This window comes from Carassius auratus, chromosome 38 (assembly GCF_003368295.1).
Source record: "Carassius auratus strain Wakin chromosome 38, ASM336829v1, whole genome shotgun sequence".
NCBI lineage: Eukaryota > Metazoa > Chordata > Actinopteri > Cypriniformes > Cyprinidae > Carassius > Carassius auratus.
The window spans coordinates 14,162,721-14,189,383 of record NC_039280.1 but is presented as its reverse complement, the minus strand read 5'-3'; the positions used below and the strand labels follow the sequence as shown (position 1 = coordinate 14,189,383).

Sequence of the window (26,663 nt, the reverse complement as noted above, 5' to 3'; positions counted from 1 at the left end):
AAAACCCTTTTTTTGCAGTTTAGTTTATTTTAATGTTCCCCTTTGTTTTATTTTAAGTCATCACCCAGTTCCCTGGTTGAGAACCACTAGTGTAAAATATAGTGAATTAATTGCTGAAACATGGTACTACTGCACTTATTGTGAATTAGCAACTTGCTAACATATTATGGAAACTCTGGTAAGGTCAATTCAGGGTCTTTTAATGTGTATGAGGAAATAAATGATTACACATGGTAGGTTTTTCTTTAATAGTATTATTGCATAAGTGATAAAACCCCAGTTTGACGCAGTTGAATGTTTGTTTCATAATGAGGTGGATTTGAGCAGAGTCTAAAAAGCAATCAAAAGGAAATTAGAAGAATCAGAATCAGAATCAGAATGAGCTTTATTGCCAGGTATGTACACATACGAGGAATTTGTTTTCGTGACAGAAGCTCCGCAGTACAACAGAATGACAGCGACAGAACATAAAACACATAATAAAAGAATAAAAAATACAAATAAGTAGAGAGTGAATAACAATATACAAATGACAATTGTAGGCAAGTATATTACAAAATGAAGTTATGTATGTACATATATATTGTGTGCAAAATTTAAGTGTATACTAAGTATGTGTGTTAGATAAATAAAGTGTGTGTGTATATAAATATAAAGTGTAGTGTGTCCGCCGTTATTATAAGCTGTTCATAAGATGGATTGCCTGAGGGAAGAAACTGGTCCTGTGTCTGGTCGTTCTAGTGCTCAGTGCTCTGTAGCGTCGACCAGATGGCAACAGTTCAAAGAGGGAGTGTGCTGGATGTGAGGGGTCCAGAGTGATTTTGACAGCCCTTTTTCTCACTCTGGATAAGTACAGTTCTTGAATAGATGGGAGGGTTGAACCGATGATTCGCTCAGCAGTCCGGACTACCCTCTGTAGTCTTCTGAGGTCAGATTTAGAAGCTGAGCTGAACCAGACAGTTACTGAAGTGCAGAGGATGGATTCAATGATGGTGGAGTAGAACTGTTTCAGCAGCTCCTGTGGCAGGTTAAACTTCCTCAGCTGGCGGAGAAAGTACAACCTCTGCTGGGCCTTTTTCACAATGGAGTCAATGTGAATGTCCCACTTCAGGTCCTGAGAGATAGAGGTGCCCAGGAACCTGAATGACTCCACTGCAGTCACAGTGCTGTTCATGATGGTGAGTGGGGGGAGTGCAGGGGGGTCTCTCCTGAAGTCCACGATCATCTCCACTGTTTTGAGGGTGTTAAGCTCCAGGTTGTTGAGACTGCACCAGACAGCCAGCTCTTTTACCTCCTGTCTGTAAGCAGACTCGTCACCGTCCTGAATGAGGCCGATGAGTGTGGTGTCATCTGCAAACTTCAGGAGCTTGACAGAGGGGTCCTTAGACGTGCAATCATTAGTGTACAGGGAGAAGAGCAGTGGGGAGAGAACGCACCCCTGGGGAGCTCCGGTGCTGATTGTACGGGTGCTGGATGTGTATTTTCCCAGCCTCACTAGCTGCTGCCTGTCTGTCAGGAAGCTGTTGATCCACTGACAGACTGAGGTGGGCACGGAGAGCTGATTTAGTTTGGGCAGGAGGAGGTTTGGGATGATCGTGTTGAAGGCCGAGCTGAAGTCCACAAACAGGATCCTCACATAAGTCCCCGGTCTGTCTAGGTGTTGCAGAACATAATGCAGTCCAATGTTTACTGCATCGTCCACAGACCTGTTTGCTCTGTAGGCAAACTGAAGAGGATCCAGCAAGGGCCCAGTGATGTCCTTCAGGTGGCCCAGCACCAGTTTTTCAAATGACTTCATGACTACAGACGTTAGAGCCACAGGCCTGTAGTCATTTAGTCCTGTAATTTTGGGTTTCTTAGGGATGGGGATGATGGTGGAACGTTTGAGGCATGAAGGGACTTCGCACAGCTCCAGCGATCTGTTGAAGATCTGTGTGAAGATGGGGGCCAGCTGGTCAGCACAGGATTTCAGACAGGCTGGTGTAACACAATCTGGGCCTGGTGCTTTTTTCCTTTTCTGCTTCCGGAAGACCTGGCGCACCGCATCCTCGCTGATCTGAATTGCAGGTGTGGGGGAGAGGGGGGATGCAGGAGGTGAGAATGGTGAGAGTGCTTGATTGGAGAGGTGTTCAGGATGGGTTGCAGGAGCTGTTAATGGTGTGAACGGTAGTTTGGAGAGGCATTCAGGGCTGGTTGCAGGAGTTGTGAAGGGTGTGAATGGTTGTTGGGGGAGGCGTTCAGGGCAGGTGATGGGTGTTCTTTCAAACCTGCAGTAAAACTCGTTCAGATCGTCTGCCAGTCGTTGATTCTCTACGGTGCTGGGGGGTGGTGTCTTGTAATTGGTGATCTTCTTTAGACTTTTCCACACTGATGCGGAGTCGTTGGAAGTGAACTGAGTCCTTATTTTTTCAAAATAATTCCTCTTTGCCACTTTGATCTCCTTTTCCAATGTGTATTTAGCCTGTTTATACAAGACATTGTCCCCCTTCACGTAAGCATCTTCTTTGGCCTGACGGAGCTGTCTGAGTTTTGCAGTGAACCACGGTTTGTCATTATTGTAAATTAGTTGAGTCTTTGTAGGAATACACATATCCTCACAGAAACTGATATATGATGTTACGGTCTCTGTGAGTTCATCCAGATCGGTGGCAGCAGCTTCAAAAACACTCCAATCAGTGAGGTCAAAACAAGATTGTAAATCCTGCTCTGCTTCATTAGTCCATCTTTTTACAGTCCTTGATACAGGTTTAGCTGATTTTAGTTTCTGCCTGTAGGACGGTATTAGATGAACCAGACAGTGATCAGAACGTCCCAAAGCTGCTCGTGGAACAGAGTGAAATGCATCCTTTATTGTGGTGTAACAGTGATCCAATATATTACTGTCTCTTGTGGGACAAGTAACATGCTGTCTGTATTTTGGCAGTTCACGGGACAGATTGGCTTTATTAAAGTCCCCGAGAATGATTAAAACAGAGTCCGGGTGTTGTTGTTCTGTCTCTGTGATCTGATCAGCGAGTTTCTGTAAAGCTGAGCTCACATGCGCTTGGGGATGGATGTAAACACTGACCAGAATGAACGAGTGAAACTCCCGCGGCGAATAGAACGGCTTGCAGTTAATGAAGAGTGTTTCGAGATTTGAGCAGCACGTCTTCTTTAACACAGTTACATCTGTACACCACCGTTCATTGATGTAAAAGCATGTCCCGCCACCACGCGATTTCCCCGTTGATTCTGTGTCACGATCCGCTCTAAACAGCTGAAAGCCCGGCAGATGGAGCGCGCTGTCCGGTATGGTGTCATTCAGCCAGGTTTCCGTGAAACACAGAGCAGCAGAGTGTGTGAAATCCTTATTTGTCCGAGAAAGCAGAAGGAGTTCGTCCGTTTTGTTGGGTAGAGAGCGGAGATTTGCCAGATGGATGCTAGGCAACGGCGTTCGAAATCCGCGCTTCCTGAGTCTGACGAGCGCTCCCGCCCGCTTCCCCCGTCTGCGCGTCCTGAAGCGCTTGATCAGCGCCGCCGCTCCTCCGATAACAACGTTCAGTAAAACGTCTGAATAATTGAAATCCGGTAAAATATCCTGTGGTGTGTTCTGCCGAATGTTCAGCAGTTCTTCCCTGGTGAAACTGATGGCAGGAATATAACTAAAGACAGGACAAACTAACAAAAACACAAAAACATATGCGGAGCTCGTCACGGAGGCAGCCATCCTGTATCGGCGCCAGACGCAGACTGGAAGAAGAAGTTCCATACAGAAACAGAATGATAAGCAGCACTAATTTCAAAAGCATTAAGACAAACAATGTTTTGTTTCCAGACTATTCAATCTGAACCAGTTTTGTGGAAGCATATTAACTCTGCAGTTAATTGTTTGTACATTATCATCTGCACAATTTGAGGCGTATGTCTACAGAATGATTATGGAAATGAATGCAGATGCTGCCATATGAATGGTCTGTCAATCAAATGTGACATTTGTTGTGATGAGGCAGAGGGGTTCAAAACAGATGTTCTCTAATGAACCAAAGACATACCCACTTCAAGACCATACTTAAACTGAGTACACTTAATCTGCAAGCCACACAGCAAACAGAGGGTCCCGCCCAATGTTGCGTAACTAGACATGTATTTTCATTATATGGATACAAATGTAAAAAAAATAAATACAGACAGACAGACAGACATGTATATAATAATTATTTATTTATATTTTTGAGTGAACTATTCCTTTAAGGCTGCAGGTATGAACCTAACCAGGAGGATTCTGGGTAATAACAACACTGACATGGATCAGTTGTGTGTGTTGTTTTGTTTGATTGCTTAATGTAAGGCTGAAATGACAGAGCTGACAGGAACACCTCATGGACCTCTATTAGGACCCTTCGGGTTTCTCAGCAGTCAAAACCTCGTCATGCAGCATGAGTGCGTGTCGGACACTGAACTGATAACAACTGTAATGGGACCTCTCATGTTATTTATCCTGTCAGAGACAAATGAGCTCTGGAATGATGAGACATTTCTTCCCGCTGGGGGTAAACACCGATCATGCTCTCTGGTGCATGTAAACAGTCAATTGAACATGCTACAATACACGAGGCTCTAAAAGTAAATGAATACAAACTGTTGACTCCTAAAATCACAGTAAAACTAAATTATTAGAACAAAAGTTTAATTATTTTTTAATTACAAAAAAAAATAATTCTGTACAAAGTCCATCAAACTTCATGTATACTTTAAAATGTAAGGTAAGGTAAGCTTTGTTTGAACTCTGCCACTGTTTGGAGATAGTATTATGCTATCTACCAGGTACCGTATTTATAATGTGCAAAATAAGGACTCAAACTAGACCATGCATTCAAACCAAATGTGAAAATGGCCTTAAAGTGCTTTAGGCTTGATCGTGAACCTAAAGTCCTCAGTAGCTGAATGTCTTGAGCTAAACCCGTGGAGTGTTTCTCAGAGCAGGTGACCCTGGCATCTATTAGTTCATGTAAAGAGTTTATCTGTTAAGAAGCTCAATGTTACGCAGAAGTGCAGCAAATCTCCACTAAGAGGAAGCGATCCATGTTAAAGTGAAAGTGCCTGACAGACCTGATCCCAACATGAACTCACTACCATAGTGCTACATGCTTTTAAATAGTCAAATCAATATTAATGTTGGGTAGGAGTTATTTAGTAGGGCAGAACAAATCTGCTTGCTTGGAATAATCCAATAGTTAGTTGGAATCCAAGTCCAAAGTGGGTTTTATTTTATATCAAAAGAAATGGAACAACAAAAAGGAACTAAATTTCATTAAGAGACGCACCTCTCAGCTTTTGGCGGTCAGCCCTGACTACAACTGCTAATATGGTCTTAGTGAATGCTAGGTAAATATTGAATACATTTAATTCTAAATAACTTATTGTCTTTATTGTCTTATTGACCATAAAGCAGACTTTACTTACATCGCATTCATTTATTCATTCACTTATTACTGAGACTTGGTTAAAAGATGGTGCTTGATGCCTCTTATTGAGATTGCTCCTCCATTTTTTTGTTCTCCACAAGCCTCTGGACATGGTGGTGGAGTTCCAACAAATTTTAGAAGCCGTTTTAAATATAAGACTGTGTCCACTGATACTTTCTCCAGTTCTGAAGTCCAGGTATTCCTGAATGGAATAAGGACTTTATTTGTCAATTTTCTGTCTGATCTGGTGACTTGGGCTAATAGATGGGGAAGTCATGGCCTAATGGTTAGAGATTCTGACTCGTAAATCCAAAGGTTGCTGGTTCGAGTGTAGGGCTGGCAGGAATTATAGGTGAAGGGAGTGAATGTACAGCACTCTCTCCACCTGCAATACCAAGACTGAGGTGCACTTGAGCAAGACACTGAACCCACAACTGCTCTCTGGACGCCGCAACATTAATGACTGCCCACTGCTCTGGGTGTTTGTTCACGGTGTGTGTGTGTGTGTGTGTTCACTGCTGTGTGTGTGCACTTTGGATGGGTTAAATGCAGAGCACAAATTCTGAGTATGGGCCACCATAGCTGTATGTCATGTCACTTTCACTTTCGATTACTAATAACTGGGGATTTCAATATTAGTTTTTGTAAACGTTCTTGGTCACTAGACATAACTCTTTTAGAGTCACTAAATATTTAACAATATGTATGTGGCCCAACTCATAATTTGGGTCATACACTTGACTTGGTGTTGTCCCGTGGTCTTTTGATCTCAAACATGGATGTTCACTGAGGCATGTTTGTCTGATCATTATCCACTATTTATTATAACACTGCAAGTTTGTTTTCTGAACAGTATTCTTTACATGTTACCAATTATATTCTTAATAAAACAAAGTCTGATTGAAGAATTTAATAAAGCTTGTTCTACATCTTTGGAGACTGTTGCTCCGTTTAAGCATAAAAGGGTAAAGGGTGTTGGCCAGCCATGGTTAAATGAAACCACCTGAACTCTTAGACAACAGTGTCAGAAAGCAGAAAAAAAGATAAGCTACAAGTGTTTTTGTTCTAAATTATATATTATTCCTGCACATCTTTTAAAGGATGTTTTTCCAGATATTATTCCTATCGTAACAGTTATAGTGGCTATAGTGAACAACTCCTTAGCCAAAGGTGTTGTTCCAGCCAGTTTTAAACATGCAGTTGTTCAATTCTGCTGAAAAAACCTCAGCTTGACCCAGCAATGTGCTGTAACTAAATACAGTATTTCATATCATTGTTATGTGAATGATTCTCAATTTTGTCTACCAGTAAGGCTTGATTCTGTGGTTTCATTTGATGTTTTATTGAAATGTGTACATATTAAAACATGGATGTCTAATAATTTCCTGCAGTTAAATGAGAATAAAACCAAGGTTTTAATGTCTCCTGCTTTGGAAGCTCAGTTAGGTCCTCTTTCAACTAATGTATGCAAACAGATGCTTCTAGCTACCTGATGGTGCTTTCTGAAATTAACAAAGCATGTACACACTTTATTCTTAACAATGCTGCAAGGACTGCTGTAGTGCATTAACATATTCTTCTATATCAGACTAACTATGACCAAAATGCAAAAGATTTGAGGAGAATCTTGCCGAGCAATTTGGAGTTGGTTAAACTATTAACATGTTTATACTTGGCTACCTGGATAATAACACATCCAGTTTAGTGGGATAGGCATTTAAGGGTAACTACTGGCCCATTTACTACAGAGGTTTGTGACGGTAAAAGAACTCATATTAAAGTATATACAGCGGATGAGCACTTGTTGTTTCAAGCCCATGGCACATGGTGTTTATTAAATATCAGACAGATAAACAGGTGTCCTTTAAACACGGAAAGGGGAATTCAAGATTGGATAATAAAGTACAAAGCTTCCTTGACCTGAAAAATAAATAACTAGTGAAAGTCTACATAAGCATAAAATAAGCCCTTGTGGTTATTTATTTTATTTTATCTGCTGTCTGTTTTCTTCCTTCTAGGTCAGACAAAACGTCCTTCCGATCTCCTTTGCATCAGGCAAATAAATATTTCAGTCTGAAAAGTCTTGCTTAGACATCCTGACAAAATAAACTCCTAAAGAGAATGAAAGTATTTGCAGACAGCAGGTGCAGACCCCCTAGAAAGCTAAGCCACTCACTCATTCTCAGTAGAAGAGGAAAAGGAAATGGATTTTCATACCTTTGAAATGTTGCTGGACCTGCTTGCAGAATGACCAAGCGGTTTCTCATTCTGTGGAAGAGAGAAGAGAGGAGAAAAAGTTTGAGAACACTGCTTACCATTCAGTTCAACACAAACTAAAATAACAGGTACAAAGTCTCAAGGAACTGACTGTTAAAACGTTTTAATAACACGGCAAAATTCAGAAACCTCTCAGAAGATGAAGCACAGTTACATGAAAAGGAAATTAGACATTTCTTTGTGATTAAACTACACGACCGCGTTAATTAATGGCTTTTATGCTCAATATTTCTCAGCTGGTTAATTCCACCCTTAAGCATTGAGAAGGGTTGTCTTTTTCCTGCTGTGATATTATTTATAGGTCAGTTATGATTGTAATGTAAGAGGGTTGCTATATTACCAGCTGGCTCTGAGACACTGGCGAAAGGCTTCTAATAGTAATAGGCTGTTTAAATGGATAATATTGCACCATTTTTGGATGCTTGTTCATTTAACAAGATGATGTAGGACTAGTTTCTCTACAACTGCCTTGTTAATGGATAGTAAGAAATTTTTATAAAAAAAACATAAGTTGGGAATGATGCTCTTGTATTTCCCGTGTACAGTACATCCCTTCTTCAGTTAGACTCAAATACTGAGCAAACAGACCCTTTCTGTCTTCACGACACTTAACAATGGCTATCCAAGCACAAATTGTCATTGTTATCCATCTTTGAAGTATTAACTATTTTCCTGGTTAAAGAAGTCAGTTAAAAATAGACTGAAAGTTCTATTGTACGACTATCTAGAAAAAGGGGCTCATTGAAAAAGACTGGCTGACTGAATGCCTACTTCTTTTCAAATCTTTTAAAATCTTTTAACTGCTAATTTCAAAGATTTTTAAAGAAACACTCCACTTTTTTGAAAATAGGCTCATTTTCGAACTCCCCTAGATTAGAGTCAAGTTTTAAATAGGAAAAATATCAAAACTCTTTGGTCATTTTTGAGCGAGATGCTAACTTTCTAATCGGATTCAATGATCTATGCTAAGCTAAGCGCTAACGCCAGACCCAGAGATCGGCTGAACGATTTAGAAAACGGTAAAACTCAACTGTTTAACTCTTTGGTTGAGTTGGAAAATGAGTGTTCCTTTAATATTTAGTAAAGTGTTTGTTAAGATTAAGTATTTGGTAGGATTAGGAATGTAGATTATGGTCATGCAGAATAAATGCTTTATAAGTACTAATACACAGCCGATATGTTATTAATAGGCATGCTAATAATTAAGTAATACTGAGAATTAGACCCTATACTAAAGTATTACCTTATGTTTTTCATGTAAAGTATCATATCTTATTTTGAGTATAATTCTTTTGTTACCAAACAGGATTCAGTTGTATTCTTTCTTGATAGGTTTCATGAGAGTCACCCAAACAACTTCTGTTAACAACATTTCATCATTTATAATGCAAAAAAAAAAAAAATAAATAAAAAAAAAATTACACCTCAAACCAACCAGCAGCATTACATTTGGAACAAAAGAAAACTAGCACACGCTCGTTTAGCATTTTCAGTCCTGTGTGCATTATGAGGCAGAAATGGTACTAATATCAGTGCTTGGCAGAGAAAATCTCTGCAACAAAGAGCCCTTTGGCACAATGTGCCATGATTAGTGAGTGGGTGAGTGTGTGAAAGCTCATTGTTTTGAACTGAACTGTAATGGTGAGAACCCAATAAGTATGAGAGCATGTGCAGCAACAGAAGGACACACTCTTTATCTTTAATCATTCCTGTGCTTTTTACTCATGTCTCCAGCCCTGCGCTGTTACCATGGAGATGCCAACGGAAGGGACCGTGTGCTAAATCCCTTCTGGTTACTGTCTTTCTGTTATTAAGGGGAATTTCAGCCATGCATCGAAACAGTTCATCCAGTCATCTTTCTATATATTACTGTACACACTCATGATGGCCAGTTTTAGTCGAGTAAAAGGTCAAAACAAGTTAATCTGTGGAGCACACGATTAGCTAGACATTTAAAATTAAGCAACATCATAAATGTCTAAAGATTTGAATGCAATTTTTATTGGGCAATTAAAAGTCTCATGAAATTAGTAACTCAATTGCGAAAACAGCAGGTCTGACAAGTTACATTTTTTTCCATGAATCTGAATGAAATGGATGGTTAAGCAGATCTAATCTAAGTTCTGATCAAAATACGTTCATGACATAATTCATATGATAAAATGCTTTAGTACAAAAAACATCGGGGTCCAAAAGTCCAAGACTACACAAAAATCTGGATATCATCACAGACGGGCGATTGTAAGATTTTCGTTTCAGGGGGTCTCAGCCCCCAAAGAGGGTATAATAATAATAATAGAAAAAATATGTTTAAATAAAATAAATTATTGACTTATAGGGTGGTAAACTAAACTAATTGGAGTATTCCACTGTATTGCATAAGTAGGTATAGCATTTGAGCACTGAATATAAGTAGCCAAAATATAAGTCTTCCTGAATCCTGATGTCTCTCTCTCTCTCTCACACACACACACACACACACACACACACACACACACACACACCTGTACAAACACAAAACTTAACTGTTTCTAGTACAACCATTTTTATTTAGCTCAAGTATAAAAACATATTTTCCACATGCACTGTAATTAATGTGTTTTATATTAAAAGTAACATTTTCAAATAAAAATGGCAACATGATTGCTTTACATAGTATGTGTTTGTAAGGTAAAGGTGTAAAAGGGCTTCATTTTCGCTGGAGGAAACAGCTGTGTTGTGAGGGGTGAACGAAAACTGATTGCTCCCCCATGATACTTTGTGAATTGCATTTATAACACAGAACTGCACAGATGCAGATATTATAACAATCGATCAATAAACACACACCTTGTCCTCTGTCTCTCGGTCTGCAGATTGATGAACGCACTGAAAGACGGGGAGGAGCCGATCGAAGTCTGCCTCCATTTAATATGAAATTTAAAGGGGACTGAGGTGATCACAAATTTGTGTGCATTTTATGGAGCCAATCGCAAAATTTGTAGTGGGTCTGAGTAATCAAAAATGGCCTAGCAACACCCATGATCATAAATGGAGGATATAATTTCGGTAAACCTTTAAATAAAAGTTTTGGATTTTAACATTAAACACACCTTATGTAATTGTATTTATTTTTTTGCACTACACACTACACAAAGTGTACTTGAATAAATGTGTGTTTATACATATGCAAATTTATACACTATATAAATTTATTATACACACATACAGTGGAGAAAATATTTATTTGATCCCCTGCTGATTTTGTAAGTTTGCCCACTTACAAAGACTTGAATAGTCTGTAATTTTTATGGTTGGTTTATAGTAATGTATAGAGACAGAATATAAAACAAGAAAATCCAGAAAAAACATTACACACACACACACACACACACACACACACACAGCTGTTCAAAGTTTAGGATCAGTAATTCTTTCAGCAAAAGGATGTGTTAAATTGACAGAAGTGATAGTAAAGACTTATTGTTAGAAAAGATTAATGGTTTCAATTGCTACATTTACTGCAAACTCAAAAATTATAAGATTTACAATAATCTTAATAACAGTACTTTTTATTATTTTACACAAATCTTTCAAACTCTTATTTTTGGTCAAAAACTGTGACATCCCGCTGTCAGACTCGCACTAGGTGACCTGGTTTTGCCCACAGCACATCACTCTTAAAACATGCTTTGAAATATGATGTCCATATACATACCAGACATTTTAAAATTAAGATGGTTTAAAAAGGAAAAAGCCATTCTAAAATATCCATCAGAAATGATTACACTTAAAGGGTGCAGGTTTTTATGTGTCATACACAAGAAACACATCTGAAGAACACATAACCTCGCTCTACAGATATAGCTGATGAGAAATGACTCAATGTGAGGGTAATTTTAAAGGAATAGTTTGACATCAGTGATGATTGATCATTCGAGAACTAATGATGCTTTCTGTCACTGACGTCAAACCTGATGAGATGCATCTAACACCACCACATTTGATTTGAGATCCTTCAGAAATTCACCTTGTGTTCTCTACTGGAAAAACAAACTTCTATGGGTTTGTAATGACATGAGGGGCAGTAAATTACACAAATGCTTTACATTTTTGGGTGAACTATTGATTGATTGTTTTTGTTGCAGTGACAACACAATTAGCCTTGCATGGATGATTTGTAGCGTTGGAAAGGGTGGAAATAAGAAACATTGAGATAAAGTCAGTATTAGTTGTACAGACAGAACACAGGCTGTTTTCCGGCCAAACTGGAAACAGACAAGAGTCCTTCAATTACACACCAGAGGAAGTGTCCTTTGTAGCAGCTCCGAACATAGTCATATTTGAATGAAAAATCATGTTAACAGGATACACTGTTTTACGAAATAACAAAACATTGAAGGGCAGAATGTTATAAAAAGTAATACAGTAAAACAATAGTGCCTGTAGATAAAGCAAATCTCCATATTAACATGGTTAGAACAATTAAAAATAACTTAAAAGTATTTATGAAAAATAGTAGGCAAATACATTCAGAACAGTAGCGTAGCCAGAAAAGAGACTCTGGGTGTGCATATGAAAATCTGGGTGTGCCACATTTATTGTCAGATTACTGTGCAAAATTTGGGGTAGTATTTTTGTCGCGCTGCTTCCGTCCAACCAAACTCCTAGTGGTAATTTGCAGGTCATGTCAAAATGTAGTAAATTGTTAAATGTAATAATTTTCTTCCAAATACGATAATTTTTAACTTCTGGTACAAAACTTGGACATTTCCAATCTGGCAACACTGTTTGTTGATGTTGGGCCCGGGGAGGGAGAAACATCCTCATCAGGGCTGCGTTCGCTGCTCAGCCGCGACAAAACGTTGCACAACTTTTTTTTAAACTGAAACGGTGATGCGTTGAACACACTGTTCTGATGACGCAAGAGTTGCAACTATGGCAGCTGAGAAGGCCATTATTTGTGTTTCCTTACCTATTTCAGACTAAAACACATCTATTAAGCCTCACATACTGACTTTATTTGTAGTTCATATGGTTTTAATACCCTGTATTTTCCTTCTCATTTTTAGGAAAAGCACTTAATTACCACTGTTTATTTCTATACCAAGTGTCATACACTTCCAATGAAAAAATGAAAAACTAAATTAAACGAATACCAATACATCTGTTAGTGGCTGCGGTGTCACGTGACAATCATGACGTGTCGCCATGGAAACAAGGGGTCAGTTAAAAAATTTGTAATTTACGCGTGAAAGGGTTGATTTAAAAATATATATATTTTCTAAGTAAACAACAATAGCCCAAGTTTAGTAAAATTTTTTATTGAGACTATAAAAAATAATTCTGCATCTATTTTTAGGTGTGCCAGCTGCCACTGTGGGTGGCACAGGCACACCCTGGCACACCCGTGGCTACGCCACTGATTCAGAAATTAAATAAATTTATTTTTAAATATCTTATTTCATTTTAACTAACTACTGTTTAAGAGGTAAGATATTTTAGATAAGATTTATTTATTTTAAAATCTCTTATACTGACCACGGCTGCAGTTATTTGCTAAAAGTTCAATTGTGAAATATTATCACATTTATAATAACGGTTTTGTATTTTTATGCATTTTGAAATGTAATTTATTCATGTGATGCAACGTTCAATTTTCAGCATCATTACTCCAGTCTTCAGTGTCATATGATGGTCAGCATCACTGTCTGTTCCTTATTATTCAACCAATTAGTACTAATTCGTTCTGCTTTCGTTGCACACAACAGAACATGGCAGGACATGATTAAAAATCAAATAAAAAATAATATTTTCTTGAACCTTGCAAAAGGTCACCGAATGCAGTCTGAAATCCAGCCCTTGGTGTCTGTGGCTGAATATCCACAAATACGTCAGGTGTGCGGCTGTGTAAACGGCAGCAGCAGAAATGTATTGCTAATACATTGTTGTTATGGATCTGCAGGCTTCATCAAGTGTGTGGGCAGATCCAGAATAATGAGCCAGTCTCCAAGCTTGCCATGAGTCCATGGATAATATAATGAGATGACAAATGCATGCCTGGTGCTGGAATGTAATCTGACAGGAACGATTAGAGGAAAAAACAGCACAGTGAAGTTTGAGGTATATACAGATCACTCAGTGTGCTCAAATAATGTGCCCCCCCCCCCATCTCAATGAGCGCATGTTAACATAAACCTCTGATAACACTGTCAAGCTTTATAAAAAAAAAAAGAGTGTGGGGCACAGAGAACATGGCAGCTGTCTTTGTGGCTTCTTTCTGCTTCGATCGCGCTGTGAGCTTCCTGAATAAATGATTCCTCTTTCTGCTCTCAGAATACACAGATTCAGGTTTGGTTCCATTTAGTCTCACGGCTGTATCACGTGAGCTATAGAAACTGCCATTCACGGTCTCTTCCCCTCGCCAAAGATTTTCAGTCTTCTACCTGGGAATGCAGGATGTTTCTGTCTTTGTTGATACCTAGTACTCTCTGTACTATGTATGAATCTTCTTATATCCTTGTTTAGCAAGACTTTTGACAAAGTCTGGTCCACTTTGCAGTTTAATCTTGCTATGAACTGTCCACTTAGACTGCAAGAGAGACTCGATTGGCCTGCATGTAAAGCAATAAACCACAATTGCTTGAGAACAGGGCAGGAGAAACTGAAACTGGACAGAACAATGTATGATTTTTTTTTTTTTGCTAACAAATGTCTAAAACTAAACATTCTTGAAAGCTCTAATGGAAATTTTTACACATCTAGAGAATAGTTCAGCTCGGTTCATTGTATAAGAATTTGTATTTAATTAATTAATTTATTAATTTATTTATTTTTACAGATTTCCTAAGACTGATTAGCAATTACTATATTAATAGCAAATCATTTATTCACAATTTTATCTTGGTTTTAGTACAACTTAAGACCATTTCTCAGGTTAGGCAATTATATAATCCTCAAAAAATAAAAATACATAAATAAATTCCCCCTCACATTATATGCCTTTAGTTTAGTTTTTTTTTTTTTTTTTTCATGAAAATGCATCACTTCTGGGACATCAGGGTTATAATTGTTAAAAAAAAATCTAAAATAATTTGAAAAAATGTGTCTGTTTGCCAAGGCAATACTTCCCATTTTCTTTTCTTTTAATTTGATGCATTAAAATTTGTTTAGAATTGTTACAAAAATGTTTAAAAACAAAAAGAAATAAAAACTAGATAAACAAACGTATAAAAATGACAAAAAAATATTTTTTAAACTTAAATGTAACTGTTTTTCAAAACAAAATTCTAACGTCAACTTAAATTAAAATGAAAACAGGCAATAGAAAATAAAAAGTAATTCAAATTATATATAAAAAAAAAATGCAACTGGCATCTCAACGATACTAAAATACAATTTCTTGGCATCAACACATTTGAAAGCCCCTATTAGACAGCCAATACACTGGAATAGAGGTGACTTCAGTCCTTTCTTGCTGTTTTTGAGTGCAGTCGGCATCAGATGGTCCGTGAACGGTCTGTGGGTGTTTTGTGGGCGTACTGTCTGAGGCTAACGCTGCTCAATGTTCCCGAACCTATTTACTTTGGCAACTTTCCTGAATCTAAGATATGAGTCTATCACAATGTCCAAACTAGACAAGCTTCCTGCAACAAGTAATCGTTCTGCTGACGACGAACACAAATCAGCCTCCTGACGTTACACAATCAAAGCCAATCAGAAGCGGTTTCGTGAAAAGCAGGGCAGGGCTATCGGGAATAATGCTGCAGATGTAAAAACCAAGAATGTGTCAACAAAAACTTGTATCTTATCCGATATGTGGGCCGTTTCCGAGGAGAGGGCGAGTCCATGACCGGTGCACGGAGAAGATTGAATTATCCTACTGGGTGAGCAGAGGTTGTTATCAGCGCTGAGCGAGAGGAGACCCGTGACAGATGGCCATCTACACCGCCTCAGCTGACTGCTCTCTTCCTCCTTCTCCCAGATTCCCTATCTCCATGTCTCACTGCCTCAGCAGACAGCTCAACACAACACCGGCAGTCAGGAGGAACAGACAGCAAATGAGATCACTGCTACAACCTCACCATCATTGTCTTTCTATTTTCATCTCGCTCGCACTTTTTTTCTCTCTCTTCACTTCCTGTCAGTTAATGTTAGACTGGTTTAATAGCAATACAATTCTCAGAGCATGCACTGGCTTCCCATAAGCAAAATGACAAAAGGCACTGTTCCTCAAAGCATTACGGTCAAAGGATGCCATCATGGTTCAGCTATAGACATAGCAAAACAAACAGCAACTATAGCAGCGTCACAAATTAAACGGCACTTATAAATTAGTAAAAGCACTTAAGTTTAGAGGCCAGTTTGTTATTTTTTTGTTATTTCCCCAAACTAAAGTGTGGCCAAATTTCTTTGAAGATGTGAAGAGTGGCTCAAGCCTGTGCATCTCATCCTGGCACCACATCACTTCTTGAGAGTTGCCAGAGAACTGAAATGACGTTGCTAGGGTGTTTAGAACGGTTGCTAGGTCAGTGATCCCTTCAAAAAGTAAAAAAAAAGGCCTCTTTTCAAAAATAAAGCATACAAACTGTCCAGGAAAAGTTTTGCACCAAGGGCAATACGTGCAATATAATATTGAACTCAAATAAACCCTGGTCCATTTTAATGACATCACACTTTCCCATCTTGCTATATTTTGAAAATGCTACGGTTTACAGTTGTTTTGTGTCTGGCCGAGGCTAAAGGGGACACGGTATCGAAAAAAGGGGACACGGCTGTTAATGCATTCAAGGTAACTACTTGCTTCTTAAGAGCAAAACAGCTCGGCATTTACAGAAATCATCTATTATTATTGAGAGAGCTATATGAGTGTCTGGCTACATAAACAGAGAGAGATAAAGAGGCAAATTAAAACGAAGACAGTGAAAAGGAAGCAGCAGAATTAAATCAACAGAACAAACATCACGATCTGAAGGAAGGGTGAAATGCAGTTTGAATATCGGGCTGATGAAATTGCGCCTTTCACATTTAGTTAAAGATATTTCCTTTCAGAAGACAATAATCAAGCGACCCACATGTCATATTTCATATCAATGCGTCCTGCAAGGCAGCAACATCCTCCAGCACAACAAAATTAAGCCATGCACAGTAAACTGATACAAGAAAGATAGATGCTCTGATCATGAAGGCAACAATGAGTCCAGATAGAGGGACAGAGGGCAAAACAGCATTAAAGACCAAGAAATAGTTTAACACAATTTTCTTTCCTGTGTTGACGCAAATCCCACTGACACAGGAAGTTGAAATGGGACATTTAGGCTTTGGTGTGCATGAGAGCAGGGACGCAAACACAATGAATAATATTTATAATAACATATGGCTAAAATATTACTTCATGATGTAGCTCTCTGTTAAGGGGTAATTTACTCCAAATTAAAAATTCTGTCATTAATTACTCACCCTCATGTTGTTCCAAACCCATAAGACCTCATTTTGGGAACACAAATGAAGAGGTTTATAATGAAATCCGAGACATTTCTGACCTTCCATAGAAAGCAAGGGAACTACCAATTTCAAGACCCAGAAAGGTAGTAAGGACATCATTAAAAAGGTCCATGTGACATCACTGGTTTAACCAAAAATTAACGAGGCTACAGGAATAAACAAATATAACTGCTTAATTCAACAATTTCCTCTATGTTGTGGTATGCTCGTGAATGCATGTCGAAGACTGACAAGGAAGGCAAGAAACTGTTGAATAGAGTAGGGCTGTGCAAAAAAAATCGAATGCGATATATCTCGATATAGCAGTATATCTCCAGCACGTGCCTTCAGATCCGGGTTGCCAGGTTTTCACAACAAAACCTGCCCAGTTGCTTCTCAAAACAAGTCCAAAACTAGCCCAATCACGTTTTCAGGGGGTTCCCCGATAAAAAATTGCATCCCAGGGATAAAATACGTTGGTTTTTTTGGCAGGCTTGCTTTGGTAAAATTTGCATTTTAGGGGCTAAATACCACGCTGTTGGGATTGGGGTAGCGGGCAAATGAGGATTGGAGCCTGTAGAAGAAGAAGAAGTCTCCATCCACAAACAGATGCACATTGTCTGCAGATATAAAAGGTATTTCATTGCACTTTAACAAGTAATCTGAATGGCCGATATATGTGCAATATATTAAACGAGACCTCACTAACTAAGTTTAATGCCACAGTTATCACAGAATGCATCTGATTCTTGTTTCTGTGGCGGTACGTCTCAGACTCATCATGAGACGCGAGGTCTGGAGCGCTGACTGATGCATCAGTTCAGCTTTACTCCAAATATATGAACTTACCCATTTTGAATACTTTATATTTAGCGTGTTTATGTCCAATATTAGTGTTAAATGAAAGCTACTATTGATTTTCACCATTGACTGATTTTGCAATACATTTGACTGATAACTTCATGCGCAGATGCAGCAAATTTGTCACAGGACACGCGTTATTACAGTTGCATCCTACTATTTTTATATTTAACGTTAGTTTATTAGTATGTTTGAAAGTATATTTTTTCAATTACTGGTCACTCCACAGGTTCTCTCTCATGCACCTGCGCGGTTTAAAACACTAAATAGTTCTACTATGACAAGAACAAAGAGTCTCTCTCTTGCTCCACCCATGCACGATAATATCATGTATCGTCGATCTCATGGGCTAACGATATGATGATCTGAAAAATGACCATATCCCCAAAACAAAAGGGAACCCTGCCAAAAAAATTTTGATTTTATCGCCTGGAACGAAATGCGATTGGGCTAGTTTTGAGAAACAATTGGGCAGGTTTTGTTTTGAAAACCTGGTAATCGTGATCTGAACGCACATGCTGAATATATACTACTAATCACAGCAGCGCCTTTACTGACAAGATGTGCATGAAAAAAAAATTTTTTTTTTGCACAGCCCTAAAATAAAGTAGTATTCTCACAGCTTCATAAAATTGCATTTGAGCCACTGATGTCACATGGACTATTTTATTGATGTCCTTACTACCTTTCTGGGCCTGGGAGTTTTGTTGTAGTCTATGGAGGATCAGAAAGCTATACTTTGTATACAGCACAACACTTCAGTTTTCATGGTGACATTGTGCAAAGATTTATAATAAGTAGTAAATATTAAATATTTGACAATGGTTTTATCTCAGCAATATTAAACAATCAGCAGTTATAACCACTCATGCAAACTACTCAACTTGTATAATTTAGCTGTTCGGAGTTGAAAATATAATCTTTATTTTTGTGATTAATAAAGGCTCCTTTACAACTGAATGTGAAGCATTACTGGAGCCATTTTTAGCATCTAAGGGTGAATATGTGCATACTATAAAAAAAATATTATGGCAAATAAACAATTTGAGTAAATTCAAATTATTTTACTGTTCTTCTGTCTTTATTGCCTTAAAACTCTTCAAATATTTTAATTGCTCATGGTCAATTCAGAAAAAAAATTGAAATAAAACTATATGCGGTTAAAATTAGTCATGGACATTTTAAACATGTAAATCATCTACAAGTTTATTTTGTCAACATTTATGAGAATACCCACATAAAAATAGCTTTAAAGCTAAGAGAGACACATGGACTAAAACCCACAAAACTCTTGTCACGAGGCAACAGGAACAATCCAGTTTAGAGACCACAAACCCACAGGCCTCCATTTGATAACCCTCAGCACAAACTAAAAGACCCTCACAGCTTCATGTTAGAAAATCTGCATAAAACTTCCAGCACTGTTTCTGGGAGACATCTAGCAACACTGAGGAGACTCCATCAAGGTTGTGTAGTGCGTTAGGTTTCATCATTTTAATTCAGAATAAGCAGTTCACATCTAAACTGTTTGTTTATCCAACAGATCAAAGCGATTGCGCAAATAGCAGTAGTGAGAGTCAAACAAGCTTTAACAAGAAATTTTCAAATCCTGTCATGTCACGCGCAAGCCAAGCATGCTGGGATCATCCACTTCTGCATTGAATTTTATGCAATATTTAACTTGACATCAACAAGTGATTAGCTTAGCGATTCAGCGTATTGCACCCTATTCAAACGTATAATTTACACAAATCAAAAGCTTTCACACACACACACACACACACACACACACACACATTACACAGTATAATCTATGCTCTCTGAAACGACACATGTAAGCATAAATAGGATTCATTTGCAACCTAAATAACATGAAAATGTGTAATAGTGGGTAATGTGATTGTGGGAATGATCGAAATAGCCTGCAATGAATTTTATGCCAAGAGAAACTGGGAATGTAACCTTATCTTGCAGGAAGTGTGCAAGGAAGCATTTTCCTGTTTGAGCTCATGATTTTTAGACAATGGTGGCTCAAATTTCAATATCAAAAAAGCTGCACACAGGCAAAGGGGGATTCATAACCTGGGCAATGACAACAATTACAGGTCTCTTTTTCAGCTGAGAGCTGCAGTTTACATATCTGAGCTGTCAAACAAACCCCAGCCCTCTGAGGCCCATGAACCGGAGATCACATGATCAGATGTGAAAGGACAGTAAGAATCAGCTCAGCTGACCAAAGGCCGAGCACTGGATCACAGGAAACAGTCAATTCTCGACAAATGAAAAGGGGAACAGGGTTGTACTTCACGTCCACTCATCGGTTTCATTTAATCATGCTCAGCTACACGCTATAATTACGCCAGAATCAGGAATGAAGAAGTACACTTAAAGCACTGACCAGCAAGATCGGCTTAGTTGTAAATGTTGCATTATTAAATCACTTTTGACCACTGGTATTTATAACAAGTTATTATTTTTAGTAGGCTAAACATCTCCAGTATCATGCCATGGAAAACTATGAGTAAAGGAAAGATCTGATTCCGAACAAAGTAATTACGTTCAACAAGAGATAAGTTTCACTGTTTTTTGTTTTGTTTTGTGTGTGTATCTGTGTGTGTGGAGGTGTAGGTGTATACATACATTTTTTTTTTTTACTTTATTTTTTTCTAAATTATTTTTCAAAAATGTATATAATCATATTAATTAATAAACAAAATCTAATAAACAAATAAAACATCCTTAAATCTCTTTTAGAATTTAATGATTTTAATTCCATACATTTTAAATTACAAAGCATATCATCATCATTTAGAATACAAATCTGAACTGAAAATGTACTGAAAGTTGTCCATTGTATGTTTTTTTTTTTTATTGCCATTGATGGTTCCGAGAAGAACCTGAACGGAATGCACAAAAAGGATCCTTAAAGATTCTTTAAATTATTTAAAATGTTTTTCACATGAATAAATCTTGACTCTTAAGACGAAAGTGAGGAGAAAGTGAAGGTAAGAGAGCGCAAGAGAGTAATATCAAAAATCCATACATAATAAAACATACCCAAAACCATAACCGCTCACAACTCCTCCAGCATTTTGCACATCCGCAGTCACCTGCACAGAATCAATAACCGAATCTCAAAGAGAAACTACACTCCTATGGGAAAACACTGTTTAGTTGTTCATTTTCAGATGATGTTTTATTTAGATTTTCTGATGCTGGATTCAAAGCCACTCCTAATTAACTCAGGCCAGTCCAAACTAATTAGTTTGCTGACACTGGGACCTCTGTGTTCCCCCGTGACCCTCCGGACTGTTCCCTCGTGTCTAAATGCAAATGAGTGGTCATTAATAGATGATAAACAATCCGCTACAGCCTCCGAAACCCACTGAAGATGCAGTCCACAATTATATGCACCAGAATGACACTAGAAATGCTGAACACATAATCAGACATACAAGCCAGCTACTGTGCAAATATTTATGATTATGATAATGATATGTGTGCGTTAATGACAACACAGTACTTTTTTTTCCATAATCAGGATGCATTAATTTAACTAAGGCAACAGCGAATATTTCTGCTGGTTATTTTTTTTTACTTTTTTTTTTTTTATCCTGAGGGGGGGAATTACAATGGTTTCCACAAAAATATTAAGGAGCGCAAATATTTTCAACATTGACAATAACAAATTTTATCGAAGCAGCACGTCAGCAAATGATTTCTGAAGGATCATGCGATACCGATTGTGCCGTCACAGGAAGAAATTTCATTTTTTTATTAAAACTCACCAGCCATTTGATGCTAAATGCAGGTATACCAAATTATATTCGTTTAAAAATATACTATTTCATATAAATACACATTGATGTACAAACATGAAAATGTTCTTATATGTTCTGTGTGTTTTTTTAAATGCTTGTATGATTATAAAACTCGAAACCCTTCTGAAGCCCTTCAGGACACTGCAGCTCGTCCCAAACGAACAGATTTTGCAACAGTTAAGCGAAGTGATCCACAGATACCTGCTCCGTGTGTAGGAAGCAGTGAACACTACATATGGCCCCTGCTAATTGCATGGCAAAGTGGTAAAGAAGAGAAACAGCATGGCAGTAATGGGGATAATCTGTAACATACAGCAGAACCCTCAGGCCTTCCAGTCACTTCTCCCTCAAATCACTGAGTCATCCCTAATGAGGCTGTCTGGACTCTGGAGCATACACGACCGGATCGTTTGGTTTCACACAGGCACACTTCCTGTGTACGCTCATGACTTCCTCTCTCCAACAGGTTTTAAGCGGGTGGGGAGGGGGCACATGTGATCACTAATCTCTGTCTGCCCCCTCCCCCCACAACAAGGGGATTTCACACAAAGCCTCCGATTCTGTGTGTCTGTCAATGATGCGATTTGCTCATGCACCACCGCAGACACGTGTGTCTCTATCACTGGGATGTTTTGGCTGAGCGACTGAGACGTCTGAGGCAGAGAGTAAACGGTGTAATGATGAACAGTCTCATGATGTGGCAGTATATTAACAGACAGTATTTAGCAGTCTATTATTGAGATTTAATCACACATAATGGCTTTGGGAGACAGTACTATCACTGAACTAATGTGGCTGTCATTGCAAACAGACATAAAGTCACAAATGAGTCGCAGGTCTGGTCTGATGTTCTGGTCGCAGATAGCATTGCTAAACGCAAATCATAACATGCAAAGTCGGCAAAAAAGGGAAAAATGTGTTCCGTATAATACAACCCAGAAATAAGGTTTCACTTCCAACAGGAACAAACATGGTCTGTGTCAACCACAATGTGTTTTGTGAATTGTTGACTGTGTTGAAAGCATGAAACTAAGGTGCACAATACATTTGCTAAACATTGGTTAAGTGAAGTGTTTATTGGATATGTTGGCTGGTTTTGGACCTTTTAATATTTTAATGTTTATGCTCATTTGACCTATTTTATATTACCAATGCAACCACCTAATGTTTACTTAATATTAATCTTTAAAACACTAATAATGCTATTAAATCTAATCTTTGGCAAATCTCCACAGAATAACCATTTTCAATAGTGTAAATTATAGGGGTGCTCCGATCACGGTCGGCCGATCGTTTTGCGCATCTCGTCAGTAAAGCCGGTTTTCTAATCAACGGTTAATTCCATCAGGTGCGTGATTTCACATCGAGCAGCTGTTACTACACAGAGCCGTTGTTAATAGAGAAGATGCGCAAATCCACTTAATTTTCAGCGTTTTTTGGTGCATCTTCTCTATTAACAACGGCTCTGTGTAGTAACAGCTGCTCTATGTGAAATCACGCACCTGATGGAATTTACCGCTGATTAGAAAACCGGCTTTACTGACGAGATGCGCATTAACGATCGGCCGATCGTGATCGGAGCACCCCTAGTACATTATAATTTTGTGATGCCTAAATCCAATTGCTATATTTAAAACACCTTAATGTTTCATTTGTAATTCAGACAAAACACTATAGAATTTAATATCAGCCATTTATCAGTCTTTGGCCATTAGACGAAAACAAATATCGGCTTATCGGTATCGGCCAGAATAGTAATATTGGTGCAATCCCACAGTAAAACCATTACAATTTTTAAGATATCTAGAAAAATGGTCAAATTCAGCGAACGGTGTTAATATTTTTGCATAATGTTAGGTTCCTAGCAATATTCATACAATTTGATTGTTCATTTAAGGATAATATTTTTTATATGAAAAATCATTTTGGTACTGTATTTACACAACTTAATGCCAAATATAAAATACAGATGCCTGGTTTGTAAGTTTGCAAAAACCAAAAACTATATTACCAATTCGCTCAGAAACTAAAGTATTGGGGATTAACATGACAATACTATTTCTTCAAGACGTCATGTTTAATTTAATGTGTCACTTGCCATTTCCTTATAATTATTTGTGAAACTGACTAGCACATTCTGAGTTAAAACGGTTTCAAAGTAAACTTTACACCAATGTTTTTTTTTTCAGTGTGCATAATTATTGAGTTTGTTAGGATGTCTTCTACCCTGAAAAACACTACCCTGAGGGTTAGACACAGAGCTGAAAATAAAGCATGTGCTCTATATTTGTATGATAAACCTGTCCGGTAAGTCAGCATAACATGAGACAAACCAAACAAATTCAACAGTAGTCCTGTCTTACTGCAAACATGAAAGCTCTCACCTGAGCACACATAAACTGTACAGCGAGGAGTAGACAGCAGAAAGGGAGGTCATTCAGGAAACACAAGCGGGGAATAGAAAGCACATAAAAGCACAACAAATGTCAGCATTGTTGATTTAAGAAATAAAGCCCTCGGCTCCCAGCTGATGCTGAAACTGCCGCACTAGTGCACAGAACCTGCCTCATCTCCATAACACAACAACAGGCCTCAGAATAGCAACCATGGAGACAGCAATCTCACAGCTCTCCTTTCACACGAGCACAATCACACACACAGCCTCGGACTTAGTAGTTTGACAAACAAAGGAAAGACAACACAGAAACATAACAGCATTGTACCTGAATCTTCATTTTCCAACAGGAATGCATTGGTGAATCCTTTCGAAGGAGGTTATCCCCTCCGTTACACACACACTTAACAAACAAAGCCTCGCTGGAGAGGTTACATGTCCCCTCTGTAAATCCTGTGGGAGAAGTGAAGCTGATAAACACGAAAGTGGTGCGGAGCAGGATGCAACAGAGGCAGATCCAGCTGTCCTACATCCAGGTTTCTTTCACAACGGAGGCAGATGCACACAGGCTCACAGAGCGACTGAGAGATACTAGCCTGGGCTTGCTCTCTCAGCCGGTAAGCCCAGCAACCAGCCACTTCCGCCAGCTGACTCCAATCAGCAGGGACAACCCGATGCCTCATGCATTATACATGAAGGGGGCGGAGTCGAGCATGCTCTTTGGCCGACTGTGTTCCAAATCCCCATCCTCCTAACCCTCAGTCCCTCCCCCTCTGACTGTCACTTGTCCCTGTGCTGGGTTAATGTGCAGCCTGCCTTCCTTTCTCATCCTTCGCTGGATTCAGTTTGCTGGTTGTAATGTAGTTAAGACTACATGCTCATGCAGAAAATGTCAAGAACCTCTGATGATCAGTCACAGCAATTATTCTAATTTATCCAAAAACACTGATTAAAAAAAAAAGCACCGGAGTGCTAGACAGTGAAAAACAAAGTCAAAGGTAGACCGTAGAGAGGTTGGGGTCATGAGGACGGCACGTCAGGGAGCACAAATTGCAGAATTTAAAGTGTAGGAGAAGTGATATTGCTGAAACCAAGGACATTCGGGAATTACATCACATACATAAGTCAAATACTAAAACAGAATGTGTCAGAAAACAAGTAATTAAATTAAATAATGAGGATTAATGATATGATATGAACAAAATATAGGAGTAAAATAAGATATATATTAAATAGTAAATATATATAAAGAAATATATATTAAAATGTCAAAGAAAAAGAATCATAAAATGTGCATATATACCACTTAAGCTATCTAAAAATTTAAATAAAATATAAAAATAAAATAAAACAATCAAGTAAAATAAGGATCATAAAAACATTCAATTAAACACTAGAAAACTGAGTCTCAGAAAGCAAGTTTCTTAAATTATATTAAATTCACCTTATTAATGTTCTCTTTTTTATTTAGCACAGATGAAGCTAAATAAATTAAATAAACAATGTTTAAAAAATCTACAAAATAATAATGCGTCATAAATGGATTTTAAAGCAATGATGAAGCTATACAGTACACACACACACATATACATACATATATATATATATACACACACACATATCTCAATAAATATATTTCATATTTACTCGATAAGACAACATTTACACAACTAATTTACACAATTTCTAAACTGAATTTACACAAACCAGTCAGTTCAGCAGTCTACATGTTAGTCATTATTTTGTCTTGTGAAATACACTTCAATATCTGTTCTGCAGCTTGCTTTGGTTAGTACCTAATAAAAAGATAAACTCAATATTTATTATCTCTTACATAGATATAGATTCCACAAGGGGGTTGTAAACTTCTGAGCCGTACACAACTTTCATGATGTGAAAACTCTTGCCCTCCAGTGCTCCAGAAGAGGAAATCTATGATTAAATAAGGTTGGTCACAGTTGACCTGAACTAATAATGATGAAGCACTTTCCAGTGAAGCAGTTATGAAGTACTATACAAGCAGCAAGAAAATCCTGCTCCAAGTACCTACACTGGGAGGCTGTGGGTGTGAAAGTGGGTCCTGTGTGTTCACCTGAGCTCTACGTACTATTTAAGAGCACGTCAAGCCCTTAAGCTGCGTAATGAACTAAGTGCGGCCTGTACCTTTCACTTTCATGAGACTGCCCTGCTAAATGGCTCATGCTCTTAAAAACCTCTGCTCGCCGCTATTTAAGTCCTTTACGGACTTTGCTCTGTCAACACAGTATAGATTACTCATTAAAGCACCTGAATGGAAAACAGACAGGGTTGGTAAATACTGCTCAGAAACTGGACTCATATTTTTGTAGTACAGCTACTGAGATTTTTGCAGTGACTGAGAGGAAAACCTCCACTGTGATTGCA

At 38.2% G+C, this 26,663-nt stretch overlaps 1 protein-coding gene across 2 annotated transcripts in view; it reads right to left on the bottom strand.

The window, feature by feature from the left end:
• Positions 1–26,663, bottom strand: part of marchf8 (membrane-associated ring finger (C3HC4) 8) — a 92,742-nt gene that overhangs the window by 18,990 nt on the left and 47,089 nt on the right. For both annotated transcript variants that reach the window (XM_026224309.1, XM_026224308.1), the window contains exon 3: positions 7,662–7,712. In XM_026224309.1, coding sequence (XP_026080094.1) covers positions 7,662–7,712 — 51 coding nt within the window. The remainder of the gene's footprint in view (positions 1–7,661; positions 7,713–26,663) is intronic.